General features: G+C 37.4%; 1 protein-coding gene across 1 annotated transcript; it reads left to right on the top strand.

The window, feature by feature from the left end:
• Nucleotides 260–1263, top strand: LOC107606596 (uncharacterized protein At4g04775-like). Its single transcript, XM_016308640.1, has 4 exons — nt 260–442; nt 520–680; nt 820–945; nt 1203–1263. Exons 1-4 carry the CDS (start codon nt 260–262, stop codon nt 1261–1263), a joined length of 531 nt encoding a protein of 176 aa, XP_016164126.1.

Below are 12406 nucleotides of genomic sequence, written 5' to 3'. Positions count from 1 at the left end.
AATATATTTCGATCTCCCACGTTTTAAAACGGGCAACAATTATACCCTTCCGTCCGTTTTGGACCATAAACGGCAACGGAGCCAGCTGACATGGAGGGGCAGTGAATGACGTGGCCGTTACTCCTGCTGAGGTGGATTGGGACGAAATTTTAGTGGACAAATTCGTCCCTGAAGTGCCAAACGATGCCGTTTTCACCAGTGAGCCCTATTTCATCCAAACGCAAGGTGGAAGTCATGGCCGCTGCTTGTGCGATCGTCCATGATGAGCGATGGGGGTTCTTCATGCACAAGACCTGGACGGGGATCTTCATGCGCTGTTGTAGGAGGTTGTGATCGAGATGGGGTTGCGCCGAAGTGCTTCTGCGGCGTTTATGCCATTCTTTACAAGTCAAGAACAGCATCTAATCCTAATAGGATGTTTCTCGGGTGTCCATTCTTCAAAGTGAGCGATTATTTTGATAGTAGTTGGATGAGAGTGTTCTGTGTCTAATTATGGTGTTATCTGAAAAATTGCTCCAGGTTAAAGAACGGTATTGCCGGTATTTTGTCTGGCTTGATGAACACCTGAAAAAAATTAGGGCCATGGAGTCTGAAGCATTGGGTGCTGTGGATGATGTTGGAGGTGTAGACATTGAAGATCATGTGGTGCGAAGTCAGGAATTGGAAAAAAAATTCAACTGGTGCGAAGCCAGGAACTGGAGAAAAAAAATAAAAGAGTTGGAGAGGAAACTGTTATGTATGGAGAAGGAGAAAAAAATGAGTATGTGGCATATTGCTTTGATTAGTGTAGTTTTTGTTGTTGCTGTATATTTCTTAAAGTGGTGAGGATGATGAGTTGATGTACAATGTTGATGATGTAATGAAAATTGCCATTGCTGGCTATTCAATGAAAATTGCCATTGCTGGCTATTCAATGAAAATTGCCATTGTTGAACAAAAAATAAGGTAGTAATTCTGTGAATCAGCTATTATATAAGGTAGTAATTCTGCATAGATTATGACCAAAATATGAACAACAATGTATCTGTCTTAATCCAAAACATAAACAAGTTTGCCACAAAATAACAAAACATCTGGTTGGCATATAAACAAGTTTGTCAAACTATAATAAGTAGACAGTGTTGTTTAATTCATACTGAAGACTATGACAAAAAACAGAAATTCATTCAGTAGTGTTCAGTTCTTCTGATTCTTGGATCCAGGAGTTGGTATGAAATTCATTCCTATGGCCTCACTGCTAGTGACTTTCAAGGTCTCCTCTAATGTAGCGACACTGGCACTGGTGCTTTGAGTCTGGGTTGTATCTGGGAGTGGAGTTGGAGGTGGATTTAAAGGTGGATTTGCACTTGCTCAGGGCCTTCTGATTGTCTGCTTGGGTCTGAATTTGGAGGCAGCAGTTGGGGTTTTGGGTTGCCCCATTCTTGGCAGCTGGGATGGAGGCCTGAATGGAGGTTGGACTGGAGCAGATGGTGTTGTTGCTGCAGCATTCTGGCTGATGATATGATTCTGCAAAAGTAACCGAATTATTCAGTTGTTCAAATGCATTGACATGAATAAAGTGATTGTGATTATGAGTGTATTATTTAGGGGGGGAGGCTTACTGGAGACTTCTCTTGCACATCAATATTCTCAGCCAAACTTTCAGTCTGTGTCTGGCTTTGATCCTATGCAACATAGATCAAACAAGGAAAGAACATGGACAAATTAGTCCTTAAAAAAAAGGTATAATGACATCGTAACCACTGACAAAATTTAAAATGTACAGATCAATCCTAAAGCATAGCAGGGATACCTCTAGTTGAGGGGCTGATTGTGATAGGGGAAGCAGCACCAAGGGTTCTGTGTTTGCATCAGTCTTCTTAGCTTTTTTCTTTTTTGGTTTTCAGTTTGGGTTGCTTGGTGCTCCCTTACATGTCTTATAGTTATGGCCTTTCTCATTGCACTTGCTGCATGTCACTTGAAAGCTTCTCTTAAGCTTGTCACCCTGAATATGAGCCTCAGCAGGATCCTTGTTACGATTGTGTACTTTAGGCCTCCCAATAGGTCGCTTGATGGGTGGTGGAGCAGGCCTCAGCTGGTCAGTGGTTATCCAAAATTCCTCACTTGGAACTGGTTTTATGCAATGTGCATATGTCTTGTGAATAGATTCCATACATAACCAGGGATGCACATAATCATTTACCTGGTCATGCCTCTTTGTAATTGCAGCAATACCGTGAATGCATCGCATGCCTGAATCAAAACCACATACCATATTACCTATTATTATTTTAGATCAGTCCTAAAATCATTCAGAACATATTACCTAGCACTATATTAGATCAGCCTTAAAATCATTAAAAACATATTACCTAGCATTATATTTGATCAGCCTTAAAGAAAATCATTCAAAACATATTACCTAGCATTATATTAGATCAGCCTTAAAGAAAATCATTCAAAATTAAAGATATACCGGTCAGTTGCCAAACATTGCATGAACAAGTGTGTTTGATCAAATCCACATCTACTTTGGTTTGCTTTTTGCTAACTTGAAATCTTTTTCGTTCGTTATCTCCCACCCATTCGACAATCCACCTGCTGCTGGGTTTTACCAGCCTCTGCAACCTTTTCTCCTGAACGGGTGCAAGCTTTCCACTATGGTGCTCTAACAGCCTAATATGCTTGGTCATTCTCCGCATTAGATAGCACCTAATTTTCTCACACATAGTCAAAACTGGCTTCATTCTGTACTTAATCACTTTTGCATTAAATACCTCGCACATGTTGTTAGTTAGGTTATCCACCTTGGGGCCATGACTGAAGAAAGCCTTAACCTAAGTGGCTGGTTCAAACCTCATCAGATACTCCCATGCCGCCTTATTTACCCCCTTCAGCTTCTCCATGGTCTCTTTGAACTCTGGTTCAGTGGTGCACCTAGCACAGTCCCATACTATATCTCTAATGTGCATATCTTTAAACCTATTTATGAAGTTTTTTCACATGTGCATGACACAATTCCGATGATGTGCTCTCGGCATTACCTCCTTTAAGGCTGGTAGCAGACCCTGCCAACACATAATATTGCATACACATATATGCAGCAGTTTAAATTGCATTCACAAATATGCAATAACTTCAATTGCAAACACATATATGCAGTATTCAAAATTTCATACACTACTATGCAGTAATATCCATTGCAAACACATATATGCACTAAATTCCATTTCAAACACATACATGCAATGATTTAATATGCTACACTAATATGCAGAAATTTAATGTCTACCACATACATGCATTATATTAATATCCTACACTAATATGCAGTAATGTAGAAGTCTAACCTTTTGTTGGTCGGATATAAAGTTCCAACCAAATTGATGTGCATCATCCAGATCTTCCTAAAGCAGTGTGAGGAACCATTTCCAGGATTCCTTTATCTCCGATCTTGCAACACCATATGCTACTAGGTAGAATTGGTTATTCGCATCCTGTGCCACCGCTGACAGTAGTTGGCCTCCATGGTATGTCTTCAAAAATGTTCCATCTAGATGGATGAAAGGCCTACACCCAAACTTAAAGCCTTGCTTACAACCCTCAAAGGAGATATATATTTTGTCAAAGATAGGTAGGGATTGAGGGATTGGGATCACATCAACTCTTGCAGTCGAGCCTGGATTACTCTTAATGATCTCCATGGCATAGTCCCTAAGCTTCCCATACTGTTCCTTTTTATTTTTCATAATCCTCTCTTTGGCCTCTTTCACTGCCCTGTAGATCATCTTCGGATGCAACACTAGATTAAACTCTTCTCTAAGAAAGTCAATTGCCTTATTAGTAGTCATATGAGGTTGACTAGCCATTCTCTTCTCCACTTTCTTGCTGACCCAGTGTTGATCAGCAGCATTACTGCCCAGGTCTCTAGCACATGTATGCTCTTCCTTGTAAGTCTTTACCTGATAACATAACAATGTTTTGTTGTAGGATAGATGTGCTAGCCATGGACATTCTTCACCCCTGCAGCCAACCCTCACCCTTTCTTTATCATTTTTTATCCACAGTAGTTCCCTTCCTTCAGAAATGAACATATCTTTTACCACTTCTTTGAACCCATCAATGGTTGCAAACTTAGTTCCTATCTCGAACCTACCTTCCCTGAACCCATACTCTTCATTGAAAACTGGAAACTCATGCTTTTCTCCCTCATCCTTTGAAGACACTGGTGTGTGAAGTTCCTCTGATGCATACTCATAAATCGGATCATCATCATCTGAAACCTCCTCACTCACATAGAGTCCTATTGGAGGCATATTCCTGGGTTGCACATTAGGAAGAGGTTCTTCAGCATCTACAGCAGGCCTACTTCTTTGTTGATTTGCATTAGGCCCATTCCTTCTGGACTTCAGAGCAGGCCTGGTCTTTTTGAGCTTTTCTCTTGGCCCAGTTTCTTTGGGCTTGGCTGTTCCTCTGGTCTTCACAGTAGGCCTATCACCTTTGGCAGCACTACCCCTTGCACTCCTTACTCCACCTCTGTTTTTAACTCCACTTGACTCTGCCCCTGTCCCTTCTTTCACACTGCTATTTTTCTTTGACAGAACCTTGTCCTTTCCTTTCAGACTTCTTTTTTTCCTTATCCTATCATCGTTCTCATCAACATTGGAATAGTCCTCATCTGAAACAGTCTCCGAGTCAGTCGGAGGAGGTTTATACATTTCATCCTCCTCACTTTCTTGCCCATCAGCTTCTATGGATGGTGATGGTTGGAGCTTTCTCATGATGTTGTCCACATCAATAGGGTCATCAAACTCTTCCACCCCTGCTTCTGCCACAGCACCTTCATCCACTATCTCTGGCTCATCAACGGGATGGTCGAAGTAAATGTAGAATTCATCCGTCGTTGAATTCTTCATCTTATTCTCTCGAAGTTCATTGATGCATGCATCTCCTCTCAGAATGTGCAGTCCAGCCTCAAGATCACTGCTAGTTAGGTCAAACCAATACACTGTCCTATATGATGCATACCCCAAACCCTTGAACAATGTCACCAAATCCCCAAAATTCACGAAGTCTAAGTCCATCTTCGGAAATTTTTCAACTTTCCCACCAATATACTCAAGAGTTCCACTGGGTTTTCTACCAAAATGGCCTCCGTGGTAAAAAATAGGTACCACATACATATCATCCATCTGCATAATCCACAAGTACATAAACCAGAGATTAAACCCTACCTAATCAAAATTTCGAAATCAGTTAACTTCACATACATTTTTCTCATTCTTTTACCCCAAAACAAAAAAAAAACCTGCAGTCCCCCCATAACCCAACCCCATGCATTCTCAGTTAAACAACATACATACTCTTCATTATCACTCTTACCTCTGTAGATGATGGCAGCTTCCTCTCCACGCAAAGCTTGCCGTAACCTTCAACAACAACCACGTCGACTGACCACACCACCGCTTTCAACTGTAGGAAGTCGTTCTTTTTTTGGAGGGAGAAGGGCGTTCCTGTTCTGATAGGGTTTTCTGTAATATATGGAGTAACTCTTGGGTGTTATGGGAAATGCGAAGCTTCAAATATGGGGGATGGTGGAAACGGCGTCGTTTGGCACTTCAGGGACGAATTTGTCCACTAATATTCCGTCCCAATCCACCTCAGCAAGTGTAACGGCCACGTCATTCACTGCCCCTGCATGTCAGCTAGCTCTGTTGCCGTTTTTGGCCCAAAACGGACGGAAGGGTATAATTGTCGCCCGTTTTAAAACGTGGGGGATCGAAATGTATTTTCTAATCTTGAGGGACGAAAATGTCCCCATTTTAAAAGGTCAGGGACCTATTTGTCTTTTACTCTATTATTTATTAACATATAAAATTATGATATTTACTTATTTTAATTCCTCCTATTCAAATGATAGTCACTCACATTTCTATTAGTTGATATTTTTCAAAAATTCAAAGAAGTGAAGATCACAACTGTTCTTGTATAGTAATTTGAATTAAAGTATAATTTTTTTAATATTGAGGTATAACTTTTTCTTTTATTTATATAACATTTTTTATTCTAAAAGTATAGATGCCCCGAAAAATACCAAAAAGAGTTAGGACATGTAAAGAGATTTTAATGTTCAAATAAGAAAAAAATATAAAATGATGTATAAGTTATTTAGAGTGAACAACGTACTTTTTACCTACTTAAAATTTTGTATTTATAAAGTTGTAAAGCTATAGGTGATTATCCCGTGTTCCTAGTATTTTGGTAACCACTTCTACATGTATTCAGATGGTTCCGTTATAGCTGAGATTTTCTCTAACTAAATAGGCACGTTTTATTTATTTTATTCAAATTCCGATTTATAGGTAAATTTTAGGCCGAGCTATAGCTAACGGATCAATAGGTAAATTTGAGTTGAGTTATAGCTAATAGATCAATAGGTAAATTTAAGAGTACGATTTTGGTCTCTAAAGTAGGAGTTGAAAATTTTTTCGTCCCAAACCTTTTTTTCCTACAAAATCGTCCCTAAGGTTTAACTTAATTTTAAAATCGTCCTTTAGACGAAAATACCCTTCCCCCTTCTTCCCCAAAATCTACCAGAAATAGAAGCAGAACCAAAAGCTGAAGCTGAACCAGAAACTGAAGAACAGAAGTAGAAGCAACAACAATGAAACAACAATAACTAGATGCAGAAGAACAAAAACAACAACGGATCATGTATACAATTAAGCATTTCCAAATAATTCCAGTAGTAATTATAGCAAATCAACCATTTCAATGCTTTCAGCCCAAATCAATTCAGCAGCAACTTTCAACAATTCAATAACCTAAACTAATTCTATCATACTCGCCTAAAATCTACCAAAAGAAAATCAAAATTCAGCTAAACTAATCCAGAATCAAATCAAGAAACTAAGACTAACCAAAAACAAAAATTGAAAGCAAAATGGTAACCTGGATTGTGAAAATAGAAACAAAAAAGAGGGGACAGGGGAGGCAGTGGTGTCGTAGAAACAGTGACAGAGAAGCAGGGGTAGTGCAGCAGCTGGTGGAGTGCCGGCAGTCTAGGCATGACGGTGGAGATGAGGGCCGCGGCGTTGCTAGGGTTAGCATGAAGGGGAGAAGAGAAAAGAGGGTCGTGGTGGAGAAGAGACTACGGACAGTGAGGAAGAAGGGCTCCACATTGCTGCGTGGTGGTGAAGCAGAGGAGGCTCACCGGCGGTGAGCTCTGGTTCGAGGAGGTCCGAGACAGGGAAGGAGGAAGGAGGGGAGAGGGACACGGTTGCTCTAGGGTTAGCGCGAAGGAGAGAGGAGCAGCAGCGGCAGCAGCGAGGAGCAGCAGCGGTGATCCTTCCCCTTCCCTTCCCCACCTTCCCTTCCCCCTATTCCTCCCTGAACCAACTCCCCCCTCCCCCTCAGCCTGATTCCCTTCAACATTTTCTATTTTTAATTTTTTTGTTAAGGATATTTTTGGAATAAAAATTAAAAAATTGATAAAAATGACGATTTTAAAACTAAGTTAAACATTAGGGAAGATTTTGTAAGTAAAAAAAGTTTGGGACGAAAAATATCTTTAGCCCCTACCTTAGGGACCAAAATCGTACTTAACCCTAAATTTAACCCCAACTATAGCTAACAGATCACAGTCCCCAAACTTAACCTGTGATATTTTGCAATATGATAGGTCAAGCTTAGATAATTTTTTTAACCTATAAATCGACATTGTAATAATAAGTAGTAGTCTCAAGCTCAACTTGTACTTGAAAAATAATAGTCATGTTATAGAGAAGAGTCTAAATTAAGTAAAATAAAATAGAATTAAGAGTTATTATGAATAATGATATATGTGAGTTCCTAAGTTTGACCTATTTATTTTTAAGAGAAGCATGTTGAGTTTTTATGAAATATCGAGTTATAACTCAGTAGGATATAAAAGAGATGTGGTTGTGTTGTAACTCGAAAATATAAGGATTAGCCCCTAAGGCCAATGATACGTTGTCAGGAGAGCATTCTCGTCATTTTAGAGCTAAGGGGCAGAATAGTAATTTCTTCACGTTCAAAGATTTGAATACTAGAAGAATTATACTATGCCGGTCTTGAACATCAAGAAGATCAAGAGTCCGTCTCAAAAATAGTGGTGCTGAAATGGCGACAACTCATAAGGCTCATTGGGCTAAGTCAGGATAACAAGAAACCCAATAATGCTTTTCAAATTCAATGGGAGACATAATTTATTATTAATTTTTTAATTTTTAGGCCTTTATTTTAATTTGTTTTGCTGTTAGAGTTTGTTGAAAGATTTGGTTTACTTCTGATTTGCTTAGCAGTATTTTTAGGGATTTTAAATTTAAATCAAATCTGATCTAATCTAATAAGATCAAATATGATTTAAATTAGTTATCATATTTTAGGATTTTAAAATTTAAATCAAATTTGATCTAATCCAATAAGATCAAATCTGATTTAAATTAGTTCTCTTAGGTGAGATAATTTACACAACTATTGATGAATAAATATTTCTTAGTGCTTTATGCACGTTTTTTTAGTGTGATTAAGTGAGGTGAGTGATTTGCTTCGCTTGTTGCATGAAGAAGATTGATGGATCTAACACTAAGGTGACTCTGCGTGGCGGTTTCTTCAATTTTCATCCCTCTGATCTAGGTTGTCAAGGACAGGTTCTTTGAAGGTCTAGTAGGAAAAATTCTTCCGGTGACCTAGATTGCTAAGAACAAGTTTCTTAGAGGTCTAGTAGGAAAATCCTTCCAGTGACCTAAATTGCTAAGAACGGGTTTCTTAGAGGTCTAGTAGGAAAATCCCATTTATCTATCTTTTTGTGTTTCCGTTGCGTCTTTTCTCCATCTTTTTCTTACCTCTTTATCCTTCGTTCTAATTTTCTTATCATCTGGTATCAGTTATAGGTCGTAGATAAATTCTTATTTATCTATACGTTCCATGGGTCTTGTTTAGTCTCTTTGTTTTTTTTTTTCTCTTTAATTTCTACAAATTCACTTTAGAGTCCACAAAAACCAAAAAAGAAAGAAAGAAAGAAAAGTGTCACAAAAAAATGATTGAGTATTATGATAGTAATGATGAAGGCATCTTATATGTGAAAAAGGGTTCTCGATTGGAAATCCCTGCATTTAAAGGGAGGAATGATCTCGAAGCTTATTTCGGATGGGAAAGAAATGTAGAGTCGATTTTTGCAAATTGCATCCTTGCAGAGGAAAAGAATGTTTAACTGGTACAAGCCAATTTTTCTGATGCTGTCCGTATATGGTGAACTGAGTTAGGAAGATCTAGAAGACGGTATGAAAAGAGCTCAATTTGCAACTGGGAGAAGATGAAGAAAATCATGAGGAGCCAATTTGTGCCATTATCATACCACAACAATTTTTTTAGAAAATTTTATAAGTTACAACAAGGTTCAGAATCAGTGATGGAGTACCACAAGGAGTTTCTATATTTAATGGACAAGACTAATATTAAACTGAGCCCTGAAGTCCTTATGGAACGATTTTTGTTTGGATTATGCGAAGACCTTGCAGATAAAGTACAACGCTATCATTACGAGACCATGGAGGATTTGGTCAAATTGGCCATTGACATGGAGCATATGCAATAATTTATAGCAATTTGGGAGTCCAAAAGAGCAAAATTTGAGAATCAGGCAAAAGTCAAAGTTTCTGATTTCAAGAAAGATATTATATATCGACATAAGAAGATAATTTCTTCTACGTCTATCTTTCATTCTTCTTCAAAGTCAGAGATGGAAGAATTTATTGAGTATGCTGTAAAAGGTGATGTGTACTTGGAGGATCCAAAAGTGCAAAATTTCTCAAATGGGTCCTTGGGATGTGAGGAATTTAAAAATCCAGAGAGAAAAAAAACGGAGAAAGAAAGTGAGTGTTAGAGTGAAAAGAATCCATGTTTGATTGAAAGCGAGAGTTTTGAGAGAAAAGAGGAGAATAGTGAGCGAGAGGAGTCAATGAGTGAAAAAGAAACTGAGAGCAATAAACACACTTGTGAGAGAGATCTAGAAAGTTCTAGCTTAGACAAGAGTGCATTAGTATCATTGAATTTCACGAAGTCCTTAATTTCTCATACTTCTAATCATGAAATTTTTAGTGTTTTTATATCAACTTTTTTAGGTTTTGTAGATTCACTGGTCAATTATAGAGGCATTAATATGGATGAAAAGGAAGAAAGACAAATTGCACACTTTGGACAAGATGGTGAAAGTATGGTCCGAAAGATTGAACTTGTACACATGAGGGACATAGTCACAATTCAGTGGGTAGAGAAGAGCCATCAAACTATGGTATTTGAACCCGGAGATTGGGTTTAGATTCCTTAGAAGGAAGAAGAGCTTCTCATTCAAGATTCGAGGACGAATCTTTTTGAAGAGGGAGAGGATGATACGTGGTCAGGAGAGCGTTTTTGTCATTTTAGAGCTAAGGGGCAGAATAGTTATTTTCTCACATTCAAATATTTGAATACTAGAAGAATTGTACTATGCTGGTCTTAGACAACAAGAAGACCAAGAGTCCGTCTCAAAACAGTGGTGCTGAAATGGCGATAACTCACAAGGCCTATTGGACTAAGTCAGGATAACAAAAAGCCCAATAATGCTTTTCAAATTCAATGAGAGGCATAATTTATTATTAATTTTTGAATTTTAGGCATTTATTTTAATTTGTTTTGATGTTAGAGTTTGTTGAAAGATTTGATTTACTTCTGATTTGCTTAGTAGTATTTTTAGAGATTTTAAATTTAAATCAAATCTGATATAATCTAATAAGATCAAATCTGATTTAAATTAGTTATCATGTCTTAGGATTTTAAAATTTAGATCAAATCTGATCTAATCCAATAAGATCAAATCTGATTTAAATTAGTTATCCTATCTTCAGGAGATTTAAATTAACTTATCTTATCTTATCTTTTAGTTAGTTTGTTATGGGCCTATTTAAACACCTTTGGTGAGACAATTTACATAACTTTTGATGAATAAATATTTCTTAGTGCTTTATGCATGTTTTTTTTAGTGTGATTAAGTGAGGTGAGTGATTTACTTCGCTTGTTGCATGAAGAAGATTGATGGATCCAACACTAAGGTGACTCTGCGCGGCGATTTCTTCAATTTTCATCCCTCTGATCTAGGTTGTCAACGACAGGTTCTTTGAAAGTCTAGTAGAAAAAATTCTTCCGGTGACCTAGGTTGCTAAGAACAAGTTTCTTAGAAGTCTAGTAGGAAAATCCTTCCAATGACCTAAGTTGCTAAGAACAGGTTTTTTAGAGGTCTAGTAGGAAAACCCCATTTATCTATCTTTTTGTGTTTCCGCTACGTTTTTTCTCCATCTTTTTCTTATCCCTTTATCCTTCGTTCTAATTTTCTTATCAGTCAACATGATAATCTTAAAAATAAAGTTCGTCAAGCTTGTCATTGAAAAAGGTGTTTCTTATATCAGTGTATGTTTGGATGAGCTCATACTTGATTGTTTGTTGGAATTGGATTTGACTTATAAATGTCGACTTGTTGGAACTAACTCCAACTTATAAATGCCAATATGTTTGGATTAGCTTATTTGAATTGATTCCGACTTATAGTCACCAATTTTTTAAAAATAATTCCAACTTATTGTTGTCGGTTTATTGGAAGTAATTCCAACTTATAGTTGCCGATTTACTTAGAGTGATTCCGACTTATAGTTGTCAGCTTATTTAAATTGCTGCCAACTTATAGTCGTCAGTTTGTTCGAAGTGACTCAGACTTAAAAATGCCGATTTGTTTAAATTGATATGTTTGAGTGTTCTTTTCGTATTGAATAATCAATTGATTTCTTTCGAAATAACATACAGAAAGAGGGTTTGAAGTTTCGACTTTTGATATGAGTTAGAATAAAATAGATCGGTTGTGCTATCTCAAAATCACAATTGTTTGTATTAGATGTATAGATTGGTTAAATAGACATTCGATTTGGTACATTGTTTGATGTGTGATAATAAATAAGTCGACTTATAAGTCAATATAAGTTTTGCTTTATTGTGAAAGAGAGAGAAATAATAATAATAATAATAATAATAATGATGATGATGATGATGATGATGATGATGATGATGATGATGATGATGATGAGATAAAAAGTTGTGCTATGAATGTAAAACCTTCATAATTGAAGGTGTAAGGGGTGTACCTTGTCCACCGAGCTTAGCTACTCGAAATTGTCCTCTCTATTGTTTTAATGTTTGCTTTTCTTATCTTCTTCTCGGCCAATGGTAGATTTTTCTATCTTTCGAAGTTGTCGAAGCTCTTCTATTTCAATATGGCTCGCTGTTTTTTGTTGAAACTAGGTCAACGTTTTTGACTTTTTCACTGCTATAGTCTCTTTTTTAGGGGAAAATCCATTTTTCAGTGCATGCAGGTGAACCT

This window comes from Arachis ipaensis, chromosome B07 (genome assembly GCF_000816755.2).
Source record: "Arachis ipaensis cultivar K30076 chromosome B07, Araip1.1, whole genome shotgun sequence".
Taxonomy (NCBI): domain Eukaryota; kingdom Viridiplantae; phylum Streptophyta; class Magnoliopsida; order Fabales; family Fabaceae; genus Arachis; species Arachis ipaensis.
The sequence above is the reverse complement of the archived record's forward strand: the minus strand, read 5'-3'. Positions and strand labels throughout refer to the sequence as shown.